Source organism: Eleutherodactylus coqui, chromosome 8 (genome assembly GCF_035609145.1).
Source record: "Eleutherodactylus coqui strain aEleCoq1 chromosome 8, aEleCoq1.hap1, whole genome shotgun sequence".
Lineage (NCBI taxonomy): Eukaryota > Metazoa > Chordata > Amphibia > Anura > Eleutherodactylidae > Eleutherodactylus > Eleutherodactylus coqui.
The window spans coordinates 116590-140052 of NC_089844.1; the positions used below are offsets into that span (position 1 = coordinate 116590).

Consider the following 23463-nt stretch of genomic DNA (forward strand, 5'->3'; position numbering starts at 1 on the left):
AGTAACTTTTTGACACAAAGTGATTTCACAAAACTATATTGACTAATCCCCTACTACTGAACCCTAGAATAAGAGGATTTCATAGGACATAACCCTGTATCATATGGTCCAGGAATGACATTGTGGTGTCACTCTGGACCAGAGATGACCACAACCATGCTGCCCTATGCTGTGACAATAATAGAAGTTATTGCATATTACATTCTGAATGTGGATCACTGATCCAGGGGTTTATTCTGATTATCATAATTATAGTCTGTAAAGGATTCTCCTCCTTAATATGAGGTAATTGTCATCTGGATCAACACTATAGAATTTCAGATAGACATTGATGGACCTGTGTCTTTTTTGAGCAAGTATGAAATAGTGCTGGAAGAAAGCAACTAAGTTCTTCCATTCTTGTACTATACTTTCCAAGAGTTATGGTATATTAATAAGATGCATGATATTTGGTGGGGGTCCAACCTGCAATACTACCAGCAATACTGAGAGTAAAGTGGAAAACAATCACTCAATGTTAAAGTACACAAACAACAGCCATTCATATGATCCCAACTTGCTGTAGTAATGATTTGGAGCATCTATGGGGATGACAGTTGTCCTGTGAGACCCTTACAGGAGTTATACAGAACATTATTCTAAATAGAATACTTACAAGTTCCTTACCTGATTCCTGGGGCAAGCTCTTGTTTATCTCCATCAATGTGAAATCAATCTCTTCATATACTGGGTCTTGAAGAGAAATGGAAGTGAATTTTCTGAGGACTAAGATTAGAATTTAATGTTATATACAGAAATAATAGAATACTAGATCTGTAGAGCTTCATACAGAGAAGTAATGGAACCAACACACAACCAGACACAATGAACTCCATCATGTATAGGACATGGTAGTCAGGTCTGGTAATGACTTCTCTATTGATATATACAAGTTATTGGTCATGGGAATATTTGGATCTGACTATTATCATTATTACTAAACTCACCTTTTTTATACCACTTGGATTGTGTTATCAAGTATACTATTACAATGACTGCAATACCAAGAAAGAGCAGGGAAATAATAGAGATCACAAGGAACACATTATAGGTAGTGGAAGAAGATGGCAGTGCTGGATGCTGGGCTATAAGAAAATAGAAATAAATTCAGAATTACAATAATGACATCTATCGTATACATCAGTGGTTCTCAACTCCAGTCCTCACGCCCCCCAACTCCCCCAATAGCTCATATTTTAGGGATTTGCTCAGTATTGCACAGGTGCTGTAATTATAGTCAATGCCTCAGACATTGCCACAGGTGTTATTACTATAGGATGTCCTAAAAACATGACTTACTGCGGGTCCTGAGGACTGGAGTTGAGAAACACTGGTATACACATATATGAACATGTATTTAGACACTGCAGAAAACCAGCAAATATGCAACTACGGTATGCTGGGAAGGGTATTGGTAAAATAAGCTGCTCATTTTGTAATAACTATTCATTCGTCTGATCGAGCACTTGTGGCATGAACTGGAGTGATGGGTACGACACTGCCACCCATGCCCATCTTCACAACAATCTCTTCTCATAGCCTTGCATGAGGAATGGCGAGCTATTCCTGCGCAGACTTACAGAGAACTTGTGGAAAGTATGCCTCGACGTGTTGCCGCTGTAATACAAGCAAAAGGACGGCCAACGCATTACTAAATAAAATAATAACGCACTTTTTTCTGAAAAACATGCAGTGTCCAAATACTTTTGTCCATACAGAGCACATCAATCTAATATAATGAATGTGAACAGAACTTTCCACGTGTTATCTTTATTATTTTAGTTCAGATTAACCCCTTAGTGACGAAGCCTGTTTGCGCCTTAGTGACAAAGCCAAATTTTGGAAATCTGACATGCGTTGTTCAACGTAGCATAACTCTGTAAAGGCTTTACATATCCAAGTGATTCTGACATTGTTTTTTCACCACATGTTGTACTTCATTTTGGGTGTAAAAAGAGACCAATATAATTTGTGTATATTTAATTAAAAGTACCAACATTGGAAAAATTTTGAAAAAAGTGTCATTTTTTCACATTTTCAACTGTAATATCTCAAATATGTCCAAACATACTGTACAAATTTTTGATAAGATATATATTACTGTTTACTTTATTCTGAATGCACACGTGAAAATCTTTTGTGTTTTTTTTAACCATTTAGAGGACGTACAAATTTAACATTACTTTTCAGCATTTTGAGGAACACTTTGTTTTCCTGCACCAAGCCAAGTTTGCAAAGGCTCATGAGTGTCAGAATAATAGATACCCCCCCAAAATACCCCATTTTAAAAACTACACCCCTTAATGTATCCACTGAGGGGTGTCATGAGTATTTTGACCCCAAAGTTTTTGAATGAATTAATTCAATTTAGAGGAGAAAAAATAAAATTTTATATTTTTGCAAATATGGCATTTTAAAGACATATTTTTTTCCTATAGTGCCCATGAAAATGAGGATTTACACCCCAAAATGGATACCCCTGTTTCTCCCGTGTTCAGAAACATACCCATTGTGGCCCTCATTTTATGTCTGGATGCACAACGGGACCCAAAATGAAAGGAGTAGTCGGTGTCTTTCAGAACATAAATTTTGCTTGAAGGCATTTTAGGCCCCATAGCACTTTTGTAGAGCTCTTGAGCGGCCAAAACCAAAGAGAACCCCCACAAGTGACCCCATTTTGAAAACTAGACCCCTTAACGAATTTATATAGGGGTGTATTGCCCATTTTGACCCCACAGTTTTTGAATGAATTCAAGCAAAGCAAAAGGAAAAAAATGTGATTTTCGTTTTTTTGGCAATTCTGTCGTTTTAAAAACTGCTTTTTTTGTACGGCACACACCTGAATGAAGACTTGCACCCCAAAATGGATACCCCTGTTTGTCCCGTGTTCAGAGACATACTCATTGTGGCCCTAATCTTATGTGTGGATGCACAACGGGGCCCAAAATGAAAGGAGTAGTCGGTGGCTTTCAGAACAGAAATTTAGCATGAAGGTGATTTAGGCCCCATTGCCCACTTGTGGAGCCCTTGAGTGGCCAAAACGACAGAGAACTCCCACAAATGACCCCTTTTTGAAAATTAGACCCCTTAAAGAATTAATCTAGCGGTGTACTGTGTATTTTTACCATACAATTTTTGAATAAATCTAAGCAAAGCAGTAGGAAAAAAATTACAATTTTCATTTTTTTGGTAGTTGTATCATTTTAAAAACTGTTTTTTTTGTACAGCAAACATAGGAATGAAGACTTTCACCCCAAAATGGATACCCCTGTTTGCCCCGTGTTCAGAACCATACCCCTTGTGGCCCTAATCTACTTAAAGGACACATGGCTAGGCCTATAATGGAAGGAGCACCCGTTGGATTTCAGGGTACAACGGAATAAATTCCAGGCCCCATTGCCCACTTGTAGAGCCATTGAGCGTCCAAAACGATAAAGAACCCCCACAAATGACCCCATTTTAAAAACAGGACCCCTAAATGAATTTATATAGGGGAGTATTGCGTATTTTGACCCCGCAGTATTTGAATAAATCTAAGCAAAGCAGAAGGAAAAAATTCCGATTTTCATTTTTTTGGCAATTTTGTCAATTTAAAAACTGTTTTTTTGTACAGTGTACATAGGAATGAAGACGTTCCCCCCAAAATGGATCCCCCCATTTGTCCCATGGTCAAAAACATACTCCTTGTGGCCCTAATCTACTTAAAGGACACATGGCAAGGCCTATAATGCAGGGAACACCCGTTGGATTGCAGGGCACAACTGAATAAATCCCAGGCGCCATTGTTCATTTGTACGGAATAAAAATTGACTCCCTAAAAATATTCCCCCCCTCCGCACCCTTTTCGGCTTTCCACAAATCTTAGATAAAAGTAATAATGTGAACTGTGTGGTATTTCCGAAGACAGGGGTAATTACAGAGGCTGGTTGGGATGGGTACATGGGGCAATAAAACCGTGTATCCCCCCTCCTCTCATGCTTTTTGGGGGTATTTTGTGACCTCAGAAGTGGGTATGGGGTGTAAAAAGTGGCGCTCTGCGAGTCTCCGTAAGCTTGATGAGGTGCGGCGGTCTCACACAGAAGACGCTCAACAAGGTGCTCCTGGAACTGCAGGAAGGCGAACGTTCCCGGGGCTTCTTGTAAATTGCGTATTACAGGTAGCGGTCTGAATAACGCCGGGCTCACGCAGCCGTAGGTGGATTCCGCTTGCGGAGGCCCACAACGGATGCCAGCTGTGAGCCCGGCTGTGACCCTGCGTACGGCCGCGTAATGTACTGCGCATAACTGCCTACTCACACAGGCGGTCATGCGCAGTACTTTTTTTCATTTGCATTTCCCGCACCATCGCTTAGCGATGACATGGGTACCCACAGCCCGTATACAAGCCTATGGGCTGCGGGTATATCCGCGACCATGGAGCACAATGGACTCTATGTTGCGGATATCCGCAGTAAAATAGAACCTGCTGTGTTCTCTTTTCTGCGAGTCGATTACGCAATTCCGACCCACTAATGTGAGCGGAATTGTGTAAACCAATGCAATTGATCTGCGTATTACCGTGGGTCAGACGCATGCGGAATCCGTAATTCCTATCTGGTCATGTGAGACCAGCCAAAGGTAGCTACCTTTTTTTCACATGACCGGGGACCGCTCAACGAGGCCACCCGTCACTGCTCCAGGCTCTCAGCGACCGTTGGTCGCTGGGAGCAGGGAAATTTTAAGTTTCCTGGGCTCCCCGCCTCCTGCGCATGTGTCCGGTGTTTTGCCGGCGGTCGCATGTGCAGAATCCGGGAAAGTTCATGGAGGAAGATCGCGTCGGGGTGCAAATACGGAGGCCTCCGGTAAAAAGTTTCATCTACTCTCACCGATCGCATCGGTGAGGGGAGATGAACCTTCACCTTTTTTATACTTTTACTTAATCGCTATTATCCATTGGATAACGGCGAACACGTGATCAGGAACCGCTCACCGCGGCCCCCCGTGAAATTTCCAGGCTCTCGGCTAAGTTTTGTAGCCAGGAGCAGGGAGATTTTAAATTATCCTGGCAATCCATGGCTTTTGCGCATGCGCCTGCCATTGTGGCGACAGGCGCATGCGCAGAAGCTGGGGTAAGGTCCGCGGATAAATCCGCGGGCCTTAGGTACGTCATTACATCCTCCCTCACGGATATGATCCGTGGGGGGAGATGAAACGCAAGCTTTTTAAACTTTTTTTAAACTTTTTTAAACTTTTTTTTTTCACTTTTTATACTTTTTTTTACTTTACATGATCACTGCTATCCATTGGAAAACAGGGATCATGTCCCCGGTATAATCTCTCTGCTCCTGGCTACACATGGCAGACAGGAGCAGAGGGATTTTAAATTTCCCGGGGCTCGAGCCCCTCTGTGCACGCGCCCGATGATTGACATCGGGCGCGCATGCGCAGACGGGGACTTCGGGACATCGGGGAGGACTTAGGTGAGTATTTTCACCTCCCCTCATGGATCCGATCCATGAGGGGAGGTGAAACTGACACTTTTTAAAAAACTTTTTTAACTTTTTCGCGATCGCCGCTATCCAATGGATAGTGGTCCCCGGTAACACCTCCTGGTTCCCGGCTACCTTCAGGAGCCGGGAGCCAGAAGATGTTAAATTTTCTGGGGGCTCCCGGGCTTCTGCGCATGCGCGTGACGTCAGGAAAGTGGGCATTAATCCTAAGAGGACGCATAAAACTACGTCCTTTAGGATTAAAGCCCACTTTCTGAGGATGTAGACTCCCGATGGGGCCGTCGTTAAGGGGTTAATCGTTATAATCTGTATCCAGGTTTAGTACATAAGATAGCCATGCATCATGTTCTCTGGTATCAATTTGTCTTATTATAGTCAATATTCTTATGAGACTGGGTTATTCTATGTTTTATAGATATGTGTTATAGACAGTCATTCATATATTGTAATCAGTCAGTTTTGTGCCATAAGAGTTGGTATCACTTATTATATCTTAGCCAATGTCTCTTTATTATGTTACCTGGCGTTGTGGTCAGGGCAGTAGGAGTAATATTGTTCTCAGGACCTACAAGTGACAGAATCAGAAGTAATGGTCAAAGTACAAATACATTTCCGATTCAGCAGATTCATTTGTTGTGTAATATATAACCAGATCTATCATATTATATTATTTGTATACCTACAGATGCCGATTAGAGATGAGCGAACACCAAAATGCTCGGGTGTTCATTACTCGAGTCGAACTTCCCGCAATGCTCGAGGGTTCGTTTCGAGTAACGAACCCCATTGAAATCAATGGGCGACCCGAGCATTTTTGTATGGGACCTATGCTCCGCTAAGGTTTTCATTTGTGAAAATCTGGGAAATTCAAGAAAATGATAGGAACGACACAGAAACGGATAGGGCAGGCGAGGGGCTACATGTTGGGCTGCATCTCAAGTTCCCAGGTCCTACTATTAAGCCACAATAGCGGCAAGAGTGCCCCCCCTCCCAACAATTTTTACTTCTGAAAAACCTCCAACAAAGCACAATCACTGCCTGCATGACACTCCGCTGCCACTTCTCCTGAGTAACATGCTGCCCAACCGCCCATTTCAGTAATAGTAGCAGTCAAGACAGGCTCCAGTAACATATCACTAGCAGCAGTATAGGGGGAGCACAGTATTAGTTCCATTTGAGTAGTAGTAGCAGTCTGGACAGGCCCCAGTAACATATCACTAGCAGCAGTATAGGGGGAACACAGTATTAGTTCCATTTCAGTAATAGTAGCAGTCAAGACAGGCCACAGTAACATTCCCGTTGCAGCTGTTTAGGGAGATAACAGTCTCTTTCACATTTCAGTAGTTGCAGTGTAGACAAGGCCCCAGTTACATTTATGTAGCAAAAGTGTAGGCCAACCCCACACACCTTGCTGTACCATGAGTGCAGGCGAAGCCCATAAAAATGACTAGGATTACACTGTAGGCGAGGGCCCAAAAAAATTGGTGTACCAACAGTACTAATGTATCTCAGAAAAATTGCCCATGCCCAATCAAGAGGGCAGGTGAAACCTATTAATCGCTTTGGTTACTATGGCTTAATTTGTAACTAGGCCTGGAGGCAGCCCAGTAAAAAAAAAAGTTGGTTCAGGTGCAAGTTTCAACGCTTTAATGAGAATTAAAACATATAAACATTGTTTACAAAAGTAATATGACTGAGCCTTGTGGGCCTAAGAAAAATTGGCCGTTCGGCGTGATTACGTGAGGTTTCAGGAGGAGGAGCAGGAGGAGGAGGATGAATATAATACACAGATTGATGAAGCTAAAAGGTCCCCGTTTTTGATGGTGATAGAGAACGATGCTTCCATCCGCGGGTGCAGCCTACGTATTGTTTAGGTACCGCTGGTGAAGAAGAGAAGTCTGGGGAAATCCAGGCTTTGTTCATCTTTATGAGTGTAAGCCTGTCGGCACTGTCAGTTGACAGGCGGGTACGCTTATCCGTGATGATTCCCCCAGCCGCACTAAACACCCTCTCTGACAAGACGCTAGCTGCAGGACAAGTAAGCACCTCCAGGGCATACAGCGCGAGTTCAGGCCACGTGTCCAGCTTCGACACCCAGTAGTTGTACGGAGCAGAGGCATCACGGAGGATGGTCGTGTGATCAGCTACGTATTCCCTCACCATCCTTTTACAGTGCTCCTGCCGACTCAGCCTTGACTTGGGAGCGGTGACACAGTCTTGCTGGGGAGCCATAAAGCTGGCAAAGGCCTTGGAGAGTGTTCCCCTGCCTGCGCTGTACATGCTGCCTGATCTCCGCACCTCCCCTGCTACCTGGCCCTCGGAACTGCGCCTTCTGCCACTAGCGCTGTCGGATGGGAATTTTACCATCAGTTTGTCCGCCAGGGTCCTGTGGTATTGCATCACTCTCGAGCCCCTTTCCTCTTCGGGTATGAGAGTGGAAAGGTTCTCCTTATACTGTGTGTCGAGCAGTAATCCGTAGTGGCCAGAATGCGTCTAACGTGAGGGTCACGAGAAAGGCATCCTAACATGAAGTCAGCCATGTGTGCCAGGGTACCTGTACGCAACACATGGCTGTCTTCACTAGGAAGATCACTTTCAGGATCCTCCTCCTCCTCAGGCCATACACGCTGAAAGGAAGACAGGCAAGCAGCATGGGTACCCTCAGCAGTGGGCCCGGCTGTCTCTTCCCCCTGCTCCTCCTCAGGCTCCTCCCCTTCCACCTCCTCAACGCGCTGAGATATAGACATGAGGGTGCTCTGACTATCCAGCGACATACTGTCTTCCCCCGCCTCCGTTTCTGAGCGCAAAGTGTCTGCCTTTATGCTTTGCAGGGAACTTCTCAAGAGGCATAGCAGAGGAATAGTGACGCTAATGATTGCAGCATCGCCGCTCACCATCTGGGTAGACTCCTCCAAGTTTCCAAGGACCTGGCAGATGTTTGCCAACCAGGCCCACTCTTCTGTAAAGAATTGAGGAGGCTGACTCCCACTACGTCGCCCATATTGGAGTTGGTATTCCACTATAGCTCTACGCTGCTCATAGAGCCTGGCCAACATGTGGAGCGTAGAGTTCCACCGTGTGGGCACGTTGCACAGCAGTCGGTGCACTGGCAGATTAAACCGATGTTGCAGGGTCCGCAGGGTGGCAGCGTCCGTGCTGGACTTGCGGAAATGTGCGCTGACCCGGCTCACCTTTCCGAGTAGGTCTGACAAGCGTGGGTAGCTTTTCAGAAACCACTGAACCACCAAATTAAAGACGTGGGCCAGGCATGGCACGTGCGTGAGGCTGCCGAGCTGCAGAGCCGCCACCAGGTTACGGCTGTTGTCACACACGATCATGCCCGGTTGGAGGCTCAGCGGCGAAAGCCAGCGGTCGGTCTGCTCTGTCAGACCCTGCAGCAGTTCGTGGGCCGTGTGCCTCTTCTCTCCTAAGCTGAGTAGATTCAGCACGGCCTGCTGACGCTTGCCCACCGCTGTGCTGCTACGCCGCGCGACACCGACTGCTGGCGACGTGCTGCTGCTGACACATCTTGATTGCGAGACAGAGGTTGCGCAGGAGAAGGAGGAGGAGGGTGGTTTAGTGGAGGAAGCATACACCGCCGCAGATACCAGCACCGAGCTGGGGCCCGCAATGTGCCGTGAGGGAGATATAGTGGCCCTGCCCACCTGTGCTTGTCCACGTGTCCGTTGTCCGTTGTTAAGTGGACCTTGCCTGTAACCGCTTTGGTGAGGGCGCGTACAACGTTGCGGGAGACGTGGTCATGCAGGGCTGGGACGGCACATCGGGAAAAGTAGTGGCGACTGGGAAGCGCGGGGCTACCGCCGCCATCATGTTTTTGAAAGCCTGCGTTTCCACAAGCCTATACGGCAGCATCTCCAGGCTGAACAATTTGGCTATGTGCACATTTAACGCTTGAGCGTACTTGCGCTCGCGCTCAAACAGTTGCGCTAGCGACGGCTGGACGCTGCGCTGAGAGACATTGCTGGATGGGGCCGAGGACAGCGGAGATGAGCGTGCAGGCCAGGAGACTGTCGTGCCTGTGTCCTGAGAGGGGGGTTGGATCTCAGTGGCAGGTTGGGGCACAGGGGGAGAGGCAGTGGTGCAAACCGGAGGCGGTGAACGGCCTTCGTCCCACCTTGTGGGTTGCTTGGCCATCATATGCCTGCGCATGCTGGTGGTGGTGGCTTCCCGGCTGATCTTGGCGCCACAAACCTTGCACACCACAGTTCGTCGGTCGTATGCACTCTCAGTGAAAAACTGCCAGACCTTTGAGCACCTCGGCCTCTGCAGGGTGGCATGGCGCGAGGGGGCGCTTTGGGAAACAGTTGGTGGATTATTCGGTCTGGCCCTGCCTCTACCCCTGGCCACCGCACTGCCTCTTCCAACCTGCCCTGCTGCTGCACTTGCCTCCCCCTCTGAAAACCTGTCCTCAGTAGGCTTAGCAAACCAGGTGGGGTCAGTCACCTCATCGTCCAGCTGCTCTTCCTCCGAATCCTCTGTGCGCTCCTCCCTCGGACTTAATGCCCTTACTACTACCTCACTGATAGACAACTGTGTCTCATCGTCATCGTCCTCCTCGCCCACTGAAAGCTCTTGAGACAGTTGCCGGAAGTCCCCAGTCTCCTCACCCGGATCCCGGGAACTTTCCAAAGATTGGGCATCGGTCATGAGAAACTCCTCAGGTGATAGAGGATCCATTTTTTCGCACTCAAGGCCGGGACCCGAGAACAGTTCCTGGGAGCCTGCCTGCTCTTCTGAATGTGTCATTTGCTGGGAGGGAGGAGGCTGGGAGAAGGGAGGAGCAGCAGCGAGAGGATTCAGGGATGCAGCAGTGGACGGCGTAGAAGACTGGGTGGTGACGGTGGATAGTTTGCTGGATGCACTTTCTGCCATCCACGACAGGACCTGCTCACACTGCTCATTTTCTAATAAAGGTCTACCGCGTGGACCCATTAATTGTAAGATGAATCTGGGGACCCCAGAAACTTGCCTCTCTCCTAATCCCGCAGCAGTCGGCTGCGATACACCTGGACCAGGAGCTCGGCCTGTGCCCACACCCTGACTTGGGCCTCCGCGTCCTCGCCCGCGTCCACGTCCTCTAGGCCTACCCCTACCCCTCAGCACGATGTATTACGAGTAGAGCAGAAACAGAACGCTGTAATTAAATGTGCCGCTTATTGGCCTGTGGTTGGAGGCTGACTTCGCTTACGGAACGCACAGCAGAGCCAGGAAACAATTATGCGCAAGCCTGTAGTCAGACCTAGGTGCGTTTGACTGAGCTACTGGAATTCACAGCGAAGAACCAGTCAAGTGGCCAAAGGCCAGTGGTAGGACTTAAGTATTTTGCTTCAATTTTTTTAAATGGTGAGGTGAAAAACCAGACAGACACCGTATGCAGCGTATATATGTATACTCTTTCCCTCTGGCGGGATGACGGGGAACATGTAACGGACACAGCAGAGCCAGGAAACAATTATGCGCAAGCCTGCTGTAACGCTTAGCTGGGTAATAATGAGCGACTACTACCCCCAGCAGACACGCAGTAAACTGTACACGGTCACAGGCTTGGCTGGGTAATAATGAGCGACTACTACCCCCAGCAGACACGCAGTAAACTGAAGACAGTCACAGGCAGCCCAAATATAGTATTTTTTTCAAATTTTTGGGAAAAAGCCCACTGCCTATATAGCCTGTATATGGATTTCCCTGTTGGAGGATGACTGTGGTTATTGAAAGCACAGTGTAGCCAGAAAAAATTGTGCGCAAGGCAGCAGTAACACCTAGCTGGGTAATAGTGAGCGACTACTACCCCCAGCAGACACGCAGTAAACTGAACATGGTCACAGGCAGCCCAAAGATTTTTTTTTCCAATTTTTTTTGAAAAAGCCCACTGCCTATATAGCCAGTATATCTCTTTCCCTGTACCACTGTCCCTGCCTCAGCAGTACTGCCCCTATACTCAGTAAAATGACTGCAGACTGAGGACGCTATGGTCTGCACGCCCGATATACAAAAAAAAAATGTGCAAAACTGCTAAAAGCAGCCTCAACAGTAATGCACACGGTCAGATGTGGCTCTAAGGAGGACCGTTGGGGTTCTTGAAGACGAAGATAACAGCCTAACACTCTCCCTATAGCAGCTACAGCAGGATGGCACTTTCCCTAATGTCTCTCAGCGTGCATCTGTGGCGAGCCGCGGCCGGCCCCAGTTTATATACTCGGGTGTCACCTGATCTCCCCAGCCACTCACTGCAGGGGGGTGGGATAGGGCTGGAATGTCACAGGAGGAAGTTGTAATGCCTTCCCTGTGTTTCTATTGGCCAGAAAACGGCGCAAACTTTTCTGGGAAGAAAATGGAAGTGACTCGAACACCGCGTGGTGCTCGTCTCGAGTAACGAGCATCTCGAGTACCCTAATGCTCGAACGAGCATCAAGCTGAGACGAGTACGCTCGCTCATCTCTAATGCCGATCCATGATACCTACTAAATCCCTTTACTTATTGATCTATAATGTATTGATGACAGGTTATGAAGTATAAATCAAAGAGTTTGATAATAACATGATACATTTAGAGATATTAAGACTTGCCCATACCAAGACATATAACTCCTGCATCTTCCTTATGGAGACAATCACTTTTATTCCAGCGTTTAGCCCAGCAATCCTGTAGAGCTCGCTCATATCCTTTACATTGCACCTCACTCAGCCATATGGGACCTGCTCCTTTTCCATACATCGCTTCTGTAGTGGCATTCACAGCGGAGCTGCATCCTATCTGTCGACAGACAACTTCTGCATCCTTGATATCCCAATCATCGTCACAGACTGTTCCCCATTCTCCCTGGAAGAACACTTCAACTCTTCCTGAGCAGTTGTTTTCTACTCCAGTGAGACGAATCCTGTCATTATCTAGCATTATAAAGGATGCAAGTAAAATAATAGGATATTATAAAGGTAAATAGGCTTTGTATATAAAGAGTCCACCTCATCATAAAATTCAGTAAAGCTATAAAATAGAAGAAATATTCTCGAATGCTTTATCAGCACTTGTCCTAGAAGGCCCTCCAGGCAGACTGGACCTGCTCATAATTGCTGTAATGCACCAGCATTTAACATTAATTTGCACCCAACACATACAGTAAGAACTTTAAAAAGATTCTAGTGGATGGAAGATGTCTAATGTTTGTCTCACTTCAGACCCTTTAAGCATTGGGCATATTTATACAGGGAGATTTAAGAGAATAAACTCCCAAGATTTCCTATTCCTATAATATATCCCATTTATTATCTATAATTTATTAGATAATTTGATAGAAATTGTTCAATTTCTCAGCAGCGACACCATGCAGGAAATAAAGAATTACACATTAAAGGGGTTGTCCCGAGGCAGCAAGTGGGTCTATACACTTCTGCATGGCCATAATAATGCACTTTGTAATGTACATTGTGCATTAATTATGAGCCATACAGAAGTTATAAAAAGTTTTATACTTACCTGCTCCGTTGCTGGCGTCCTCGTCTCCATGGTGCCGACTAATTTTCGCCCTCCGATGGCCAAATTAGCCGCGCTTGCGCAGTCCGGGTCTTCTTCTTTTCTGAATGGGGCTCCGTGTAGCTCCGTGTAGCTCCGCCCCGTCACGTGCCGATTCCAGCCAATCAGGAGGCTGGAATCGGCAATGGACCGCACAGAAGCCCTGCGGTCCATGGAGACAGAGGATCCCGGCGGCCATCTTCAGCAGGTGAGTATGAAGACGCCGGACCGCCGGGATTCAGGTAAGCGCTGTGCGGGTTGTTTTTTTAACCCCTGCAGCGGGGTTGTCTCGCGCCGAACGGGGGGGGGGGTTTAAAAAAAAAAAAAAACCCGTTTCGGCGCGGGACAACCCCTTTAAGCTCAATGGGCTATTCATATAACATATGGATATACTTAGTCCTTTAGAGAAAAAGGCCCTTTGTAATCCCAATGTACTTTGTGTAAGTGATGGAGATCCTAAAAGGGGACAGCTTCTTCCCACTACCTATATAATATGGTATTTCAAAACCAGAAGAACTCTTTAATTATCATTTAAAGTCCTGAACAAGAATAATGAGGAAATTATATTAAGTATCAATTACTAACTAATTGCTTTAGATTCTAACCAATTCAACACTTTTTCAGAAAGACATAAATACAAGCTATCCATTACTTATCTCTTGTCTATGACACTATTGAATCCTTTCCTCTAAAGTTAATTTCAAAACAAAAAGTTAATAGGGCTGAAAGTAAATGACCTGGAGTGAATATTCTCTGTTCTGATATACTATTGATGAGCTTGTATGATGTGAATGATTAGTCAATAATACATTGGTACTAACCTGAGGAAGACCCGGTTGTTGGGAGGCTCTGAATAGATTTTCTATTTCCCTCACCTTAATATTATAGACAGAAATAATGAAATATGTTATATATAAGAACTTAAGATGAGTAATATCCAGATTTAATGAGAAATGTCAAGAATGAAAAAAGGAAGAACAATAAGTCAAAAATATTCAATAAATCAAAAGTTAGAAAATGATAAAATGAAGGAGGGTCCTGATGAAACATGGATTTCCATTATGACAGTTCAAGAGTTAATATTGTGATAACTGAATCTCTGAGAATGAAGGTGAAAAGTAAAGCCCTATAGGATCTACCTCTAGCTTGTAGATGAGCAATAAAGCCTGAATACAATTCTTCATCACTCCAATGTCTGGAACACATTTCTTCCAGCAGGTATACAGTAACATGCCTACAATCTGACCATATTGTAATTGTGTAATTTTATAAGCTTTAATACATATCTATATATGTAATGGATATGCTGTTTTTATTTAGAATACAATTAACCCCCCCCCCCCCTTTTTAGCATTTTTTAGCATCATCCTCTAATCCAATGTGCCCTCCTATCCCAGAGCGAGTTATAAATGAATGGGACTTCTAATTTTTTATTACTTCACTCCTTGGAAGACACTGGCATTTGTTATCTGCTATCAGCAGCACTAGACAATACATCTGCTGGAACACATCACATATCCATCTGATGGAACACAGTGAACCTCTGGCCACACACTTCTGGTTTCCAGAACATATGCCAATACGGGACTGGCTCCATAGCAAGGCTTACCTATTACCTCTGTAGCACCCCAGAGTTGGGGTCCCACATATCTGCTATAATCACCTTATAGAAAATATGCATATATATCTATATCTTTCAATAAGTGAAATTGTGTGTATATGACTTTAAAGGTGTTATTTAGATGTGTTCCTATAACCTACCCCTGCATGAATAGGCAGAATGCACCTTAACCTGCTCTCACATCTGTCAGTCACTCCTCGCTAATACAGGGATTGGATAGTCAGATTCCTCTAGTTTAGGACTGGTTGAGTTATAAGGTATAAAAGGTGAAGAGTGGGCAGGGTTAGTGAGTCTAGTCCTGGATATAGCTGAAAGAAGGCAGCCAGAGATAGAGACCATGTACGAGAAAGGGAACTATTTTTTACTCCAAAGCCAGTGTGAGTACTAAAGTACAAGAATTGTTAGCAAGGACAGAAGAGGAAGGAGAGAGATAAAGACAGAAAAAGAAGGAAAAGGAAAGCAAGTCAGCGAGTGATATTCAAGGCACTAGTTAAAACAAGGGAGAAAAGCTGTAAGTAAAAGCAAAGTGTAAAAAGTCAACCCCTGAGAAAAGTTAAGAAGTAGTCACTGTTGGGAAGTGTAATTCCAAGTGTTCATCTACGTCAAGTGAATATAATGTAAACTGTGTCGTCACTTCAAGTCTCAACCGATTCTCTCCCTGCAAATCAAGAGTTGAGTTGATTTACCATCTAAAGTCTGTGGCATGGAGTCTCTTCCCATCTGCAAAAAAGTCTGTTTATGCTTAGCACCTGTATATGCTGCCAAAACCTCTTTCTTTACCCCCTCTTACCTTTTGACCCCTTTGATAGTGTGACTACCTGAAACGAGCATGATGACCATGCCCCCTGTCCTTTTGACCCCGGCCTGTGTTCCAGACATCGTATTAGGATTCTGAAGTTTTATTTATATTTATAACCATGGCATGGAGTTTATACACCTCAGAGACCTAGTAAAATGTATCCCCAGCCCATATAGGATTTATGTAGCCCTCCCCGTAAATTGTATTATGAGTATAAGGCTTTATTTATAGCCTGACATTAAGTCATGTACCTTCAAGTCCAAGTATATACAGCTCCTACCTTGTTTATTGTACAAGAACATTAAGACTTATTATAGTAGTATAGAGATCACACATACGGTAAAAAATATGGCAGACATGTCTAGCAATGATTACACAGCTATAAGCGATTAAACATGAAAAGGTCTATTTAGGGCTAAATGAAATGTTAATTAGAGGCTGTGCGGGTCAGCAAGTAGTTACCCTCCTATCAGCTATTGCAGAACCTGGCATGTCATGCTATAAATACATGACCTTGGGCATCGGCGCTGGGGCTCAGGGAATCTCTTGTTAATAATATGGTGCACTAGGAAATAATTTATTTTAAAATCATCTGTAAAGAGGCGTAAAATGCACTAACAAGATAATCTGCGAGCCATGCAATATAATGTAAAAACGCAATAATGTCCACAGAACGCGCTATCTACATCTTTTAGTTGATTATTCTGATATGTGTATGTGTGACATCTTCTTTTTAAAAAGTCTACAAATGCTGAAGGAAAGTTTTCGCTGGTCAGCGCTAATTGCAGCTGTCGGAAAAGATGGCTCTCTCATTACATAGCACTATTAACACTGAATGACGTCCTCGCTGGCTGCAATATTCAGTGTTTACTATGTACGCTGCTGGTTTTATGTACATTATAGGTTGCTAAGAAATGTCATGGAAATACACACACAAATAGACATTTGGTATAAGGATCTGATTTAAAAAAATGTAAAAGCTGTAGCGTGTTCATAATTAGTTGTAATCATACAGGACTTCTCTTCTGTGGTTTATTTCTAGAATAGTGGGAATAGCGTATACTATCATACTTACAGTATGTGGTGTCGGTGAGCTAAATCTTATTTCAGCGTGCAGGTTCCCTGTTTTAATGAGGGAGGAGTGTGTTCCTGCTTCTTTATCGGGAGAAATATCAAAAGAAACAAAAGTGTATTCGTTCATGAACTCTTCACCATCAATGGATAATCTATTACCTGATTTTTGTTTTCCGGATATATGCACAAGAGCCATGTACTCTCTAATAGCTAATTCAGCCTCAAAATTAGGTTGAAAAGGCCTGGCAGGGATCTGCTGACCATTTAGATACAAAGCGGTATGATTCACATTGTAGTAATGGAAACATAGCAGATTTTTCTTTTACCTACCACTAAAGGCTTCATTATCGACAAACTCTAATATTACTGTTTTCTGAATCTGTCCCAGAAACATATTTTCATGGTTGGTAATTATCGTTCTCGCAGGTATGCTGTATGCTTTTAAGCAGGCTTCATCAAGAGTGTATTTAGCCAAAGACGATAGAAGGGTCTGGCTGTGGCCTATATTGATGGCCGGGGACACCAGCAACCTCTTTATATAGAGACAGGCCTGTGTGATCTGAACTTTAACATTTTCCTGCTCTGCAGATATCAAACAAAAAGTACCTTTATTTCTGGTCAGTTTGATCTTAACATCTATTCCTTTCATTATGCATTTTGGTTAATTAAACATGTCCCAATAAATTGGCTCACAAGCTCTACAGATTTAGAACGGTGCATGGCCTGAGCTCTTTTTGTGAAGCCCGAATTGCCTCCATCATGGGTCCTTTTATACAGCTGTGTCTTTGTAGAACAATTAAGCTATAAATTACAAAGCCAAGGTTTGAGAACTGTAATTTATAATAGTTTTGATGTATGCTCTATAGCTATATAGATTATCCGATTGCAAGATATGCCGATCTCCCAGCGTGATATCCACTTGCTTGAAAAGCGTAACTATAGGATAATTAATAAATACAGATGAGCAAGCACCAAAATGCTCGGGTGCTTGATGATCGAGTCAAACTTTTCATAATGCTCAAGAGCTCGTTTCAAGTAACGAACCCCATTGAAGTCAATGGGAGACGAGCATTTTTGAGGGTGACCCATGCTGCGCATAGGGGAGGTTGTGTGAATCACCTGAAAACATCAGAAAGTCACAGAAAAACCACAGAAACTGATAGGGAGCAGCAGAGGCTGCATGTATGGGTGCATCTGAAGCTCCCAGGTTGCACTATTAAGCCAAATTGGGGGCAAGAGCCTGGCGGTCACTCCCCTAACAATTTACTTAGGACAGACCATAAGCCGCAAGGGACACGCACTGGCACATCTTAGCTAAGCATCACACTAGGTGCAATGAAGGACAATCACCATCTGTGGGTGACATCACAGCCTCTTCTCCTGGGTTACATGCTGACATTGCTGTCCAATCCCCCGCACAAGCCTGCTTCCACAGCGCACACAAAATTTTCCCTGCGCAGCGTTTAGCTGCCCTCAGGCCACACGCTGGCTTGATAGCCACACTACCCTCATGTCTATGTTTAAGTGCATCTTGGATGAGGAGGAACCGGAGACACACACTGCAGAGGGTTGGTAGGGCCAGGCAGTGACCCTCTTTGAAAGTGTGGGGGCGATAGCCCACAATGCTGATGAGAATTGATGATAAATTAATGTGCCACCTCCATCACAAAATTGTCAGGAGCTGCAAACTTGGGCATAAAGGGGACTCAGATGCCAGTACTTCTACACATCTCCACAATGCAGCAGCGCATACTAACACCAAAGATTGGTTTGAAGCAGGAGGTGTCGCAAAAGTAGCCACCACAGGTATACAGTGACCTTGTGAAAGTCTCAATAAATCAGTTATGCTGCCTGTGAACGCTCCAATCCAGTATCTTGTGTGACCCAATGTGCCGTCACTGACAGTTCCTTTCATCGCTCCAAAGACTGGATGAACCACAAAGAAATTCCACTGGCCATATCTGGCACAGTTGCATCCCCCCAGGACCTCGGCCTTTGTGCACACCCTCAGCAATGGTGGGCATAAAGCGAACTCGGATGCTAGTACTGCTGTGAACGTCTCATTAAATCGGTCCCAGCCTCCACCTTGTGTGACCCAATGTGCCGTCAGTTACATTGCTATGGCAAACCCGTGTGTACCCACACAATTCATTCTGTGTATGTGTCAAATAGCTAAACACTGCAGTGGGAATCCCCTCTGTACCTACACAATTCTTTCTGTGTATGTGTCAGATAGCTGAACACTGCACTGGGAAACCCTTGTGCACCCACAGTTTAGGCAAACCCCTGAAACATTTGTGTACCAAGACTATCTAGGCAAACCTCTGAAACACTGGTGTACCAAGAGTTTAGGCGAAGCCCTAAAACATTTGTGTACCAAGAGTATAGGCAAACCCCTGAAACTTTTTGTGTACCAAGAGTATAGGCGAACCCCTGAAACATTGGTGTACCCACAGTATAGGCAAATCCCTGAAACATTGGTGTACCGAGAGTATAGGCGAACCCCGTAAAAATTGGTGTACCAAAAGTATAGGCGAATACCTGAAAAAATCTGTTTACCCTGAGAGCAGGTGAAACCCATAAACATTTTTTAAAGATAGAGCTCGTTGTTGCTTAATTTGTAACAAAGCCTGGAGGCAGCCCTCAGAAAAAATTGGTTTTAACAGAGCCTTTTGGCCCGCAGAAAAATTGGCATTGATGACATTCTGTTTTAGGAGTAGGAGGAGTAAGATCCGAGAGGGATAGACAAAGGTACGTCTCACCTTTTTGGGGGTGATAGAGGATGCATGGATTTCCTGTTGCAGCTAAAACAATCTTTATGTTCTGCTGCTTTCCACCGGTGGAGAATAGAAGTCTTGGGAAATCCAGCCTTTGTCCATCCTAATGACTGTAAGCATGTTGGCGCTGTCAGTTGACAGGTGTGTACGCTTATCCGTGATGATCACCCCAGCAGCACTAAACACCCTCTCTGATAACACGCTAGTAGCAGGCCAGGCCAGCACCTCCAGGGTGTGCAGCGCAAGTTCATGCCACGTGTCCAGCTTTGACACCCAATAGTCATATGGAGCAAAGGGATCATGCAGGGCCGTGGTATGATCGGCTATGTACTCCCCCACCATCTTTTTACAGTGCTCTCTCCGACTCAGCCTTGACTGGGGAGTGGTGACAGTCTGGCTGGGGAGCCATAAAACTGGCAAAGGCCTTGGAGAGTGTTACCACTACCTGCACTGGACATGCTGCCTGATCCCCACGCGTCCCCTGCTAGTTGGCCCTCTAAACTACGCCTTCTACCACTAGCGCTGTCAGATGGGAACTTTAGCATCAGTTTTTCCACCAGGGCCCTATGGTTTTGCATCACTCTCATACTCCTTTCCTCTTCGGGAATGAGAATGGAAAGGTTCTCCTTATACCGTGGGTCGAGAAGGGTGTACACCCAGTAATCCATGTTGGAGGCCTAATTATTGTATGGCTGAAACGCGTCTACTATTACTAAACCGTGGAACTATTTCTGCTGTTGCCGACGGCATTTTGTCACGTTTGCTGGGATTGGGGGCGTCTATGCCAGGATGCCTCCGTGAAGTAAGTCATTACATTTGCTATCTTCACTACAACTCCTGCCACATTGTAGCATTTTGAGCGCCGAGGACTTTTTCTTTTCTTCCTTGTTTGCATTCAACTCCACCATATTTATGATTGGAGCTTCCTCAAGCTGCTCTACAGTGCACTAGTGGCCTGTATAAATTTGGCACAATCATCATCCATCTGATCAAGATAACTCTCCATATATTTGTCATCATCTCATTGCCTCCATGGTGCCTTTGGATATCTGACCAAGTGAGCGCCACCTATCAATACTTAGCACACAGAGAATGGTAGACGTGAGTTGCTCTGCGCAGGCCCAGAAAAATGTAACCCACTCTATAGTGATGAGAACTACGGGTAATTCAATGCACACAGAGACTTGTAGATGTGAGATGCTCTGCACAGGCCAAGACAAAATTAACCCACTCTATAGTGATGAGAACTGTGGCTAATTCACCGCACACAGAAAATGGTAGATGTGAGATGCTCTGCACAGACCCAGACAAAATTAACCCACTATATAGTGATGAGAACTACGGCTAATTCAATGCACACAGAGAATAATGTATGTGAGATGCTCTGCACAGGCCCAGAAAAATGTAACCAACTCTGCAGTAAATTACCCGTAGTTCTCATCACTATAGAGTGGGTTTAATTTTTCTGGGCCTGTGCAGAGCATCTCACATCTACTATTCCCTGTTTGCAGTAAATTAACCATAGTTCTCATCACTATAAACAGAGAATAGTAGATGTGAGATGCTCTGCACACGCCCAGACAAAATTAACCCACTCTAAAGTGATGAGAACTGTGGCTAATTCACCGCACACAGAAAATGGTTGATGTGAGATGCTCTGCACAGGTCCAGACAACATTAACCCATTCTATAGTGATGAAAACTGTAGCTAATTCACCGCACACAGAGACTGGTAGATGTGAGATGCTCTGCACGGGCCAAGACAAAATTAACCCACTCTAAAGTGATGAGAACTGTGGCTAATTCACCGCACACAGAGAATGGTAGATGTGAGATGCTCTGCACAGGCCCAGAAAAAATGTAACCCATTCTATAGCGATGAGAACTGTGGCTAATTGACTGCACACAGAGACTGGTAGATGTGAGATGCTCTGCACAGGCCCAGACAAAATTAACCCACTCTATAGTGATGAGAACTGTGGCTAATTGACCACACACAGAAAATGGTAGATTTGAGATGCTCTGCACACGCCCAGAGAAATTTAACCCACTCTATAGTGATGAGAACTGTGGCTAATTCACCGTACACGGAGGCTGGTAGATGTGGGTGCCCTGCACAGGGCCAGAAAAAGTTAACCCACTCTAAAGTGATAAGAACTACAGCTAATTCACCATACACAGAGAATGGTAGATGTGAGATGCTCTGCACAGACAAAATTAACCCACTCCATAGTGAAGAAAACTACGGCTAATTCACCGCACACAGAAAATGATGTGAGATGCTCTGCACAGGCCAAGAAAAATTTAACCCACTCTATAGTGATGAGAACTACGTGCAATAAACCGCACACAGAAAATAGTACATGTGGGATGTTCTGCACAGGGCCAGAAAAAAATTAGCCCACTCTATAGTGATGAGAATTGTGGCTAATTGACAACACATTGAGAATGCTAGGTGTGAGATGCTTTGCCCAGGCCCAGAGAAATTTAACCCACTCTATAGTGTTGAGAACTGTGGCTAATTCACCGCACATGGAGAATGGTAGATGTGAGTTTTCTGCACAGGACCAAAAAAAAAACCACCCTGTCTGCGGTGAAATAGCTGTAGTTCTTATCGCTATAGAGTGGGTTAATTTTTTCTGGGCTTGTGCAGAGCATCTCACATCTACCAGTCTCTGTGTGCAGTGAATTAGCTGTAATTCTTATCGCTATAGAGACTGGTAGATGTGAGATGCTCTGCACAGGCCCAGAAAAAAAATAACCCACTCTATAGTGATGAGAACAGTGGCTAATTCACCGCACACAGAGAATGGTAGATGTGAGATGCTCTGCACAGGCCCAGAGAAATTTAACCCATTCTATAGCGATGAGAACTGTGGCTAATTCACCGCACACAGAAAATGGTAGATGTGAGATGCTCTGCACAGGTACAGACAAAATTAACCCATTCTATAGCGATAATAACTATAGCTAATTCACCGCACAGAGAGACTGGTAGATGTGAGATGCTCTGCACAGGTGAAGACAAAATTAAGCCACTCTATAGTAATGAGAACTGTAGCTAATTCACCGCACACAGAGAATGGTAGATGTGAGATGCTCTGCAGAGGCCCAGAAAAATTTAACCGACTCTAAAGTCATGAGAACTACGGGTAATTCACTGCACACAGAGGATAGTAGATGTGAAATGCTCTGCATAGGCCAGGAAAAAATGTAACCCTCTCTATAGTGATGAGAATTGCGGCTAATTGACCACACACAGGCAATGGTAGATGTGAGATGCTCTGCACAGGCTCAGAGAAATGTAACCCACTCTATATTGATGAGAACTTTGGCTAATTCACCGCACATGGAGAATGGTAGATGTGAGTGCTCTGCACAGGGCCAGAAAAAATTAACCCACTCTATAGCGATAAGAACTACAGCTAATTCACCGCACACCGAGTGGGTTAAATTTCTCTGGGCCTGGGCAGAGCATCTCACACCTACCTTTCTCAGTGTGTTGTCAATTAGCCACAATTCTCATCACTATAGAGTGGGTTAAATGTTTTTCTGGGCCTGTGCAGAGCATTTCACATCTACCAGTCTCTATAGCGATAAGAATTATAGCTGATTCACTGCACACAGAGACTGGTAGATGTGAGATGCTCTGCACAGGCCCAGAAAAATGTAACCCACCCTATAGTGTTGAGAACTATGGGTAATTCACCGCACACAGAGAATGGTAGATGTGAGATGCTCTTCACAGGCCCAGAAAAATGTAACCGACTTTAAAGTGATGAGAACTATGGGTAATTCACTGCACACAGAGAATAGTAGATGTGAAATTCTCTTCACAGGCCAGGAAAAAATTTAACCCTCTCTATAGTGATGAGAATTGTGGCTAATTGACCACACACAGGGATTGGTAGATGTGAGATGCTCTGCACAGGCCCAGAGAAATTTAACCAACTCAACAGTGGTGAGAACTGTGGCTAATTCCCCGCACATGGAGAATGGTAGATGTTAGTGCTCTGCACAGGACCAGAAAAAATCAACCCACTCTATAGTGATGAGAACTACGGGTAATTTACTGCAGAGTGGGTTAAATTTTTCTGGGCCTTGCAGAGCATCTCACATCTACCAGTATCAGTG

At 44.8% G+C, this 23463-nt stretch overlaps 1 protein-coding gene across 1 annotated transcript in view; it reads right to left on the reverse strand.

Moving 5' to 3' along the window:
- Positions 1-6006: 6006 nt before the first annotated feature.
- The window catches only part of LOC136577417 (scavenger receptor cysteine-rich type 1 protein M130-like), a 334056-nt gene continuing 316599 nt past the window's right edge, over positions 6007-23463 (reverse strand). The window contains exons 10-12 of the mRNA XM_066577312.1: positions 13880-13933; positions 12122-12436; positions 6007-6092 (exon numbers count right to left, since the gene is read on the reverse strand). Of these exons, the coding sequence (XP_066433409.1) occupies positions 6007-6092; positions 12122-12436; positions 13880-13933 (455 nt within the window). The remainder of the gene's footprint in view (positions 6093-12121; positions 12437-13879; positions 13934-23463) is intronic.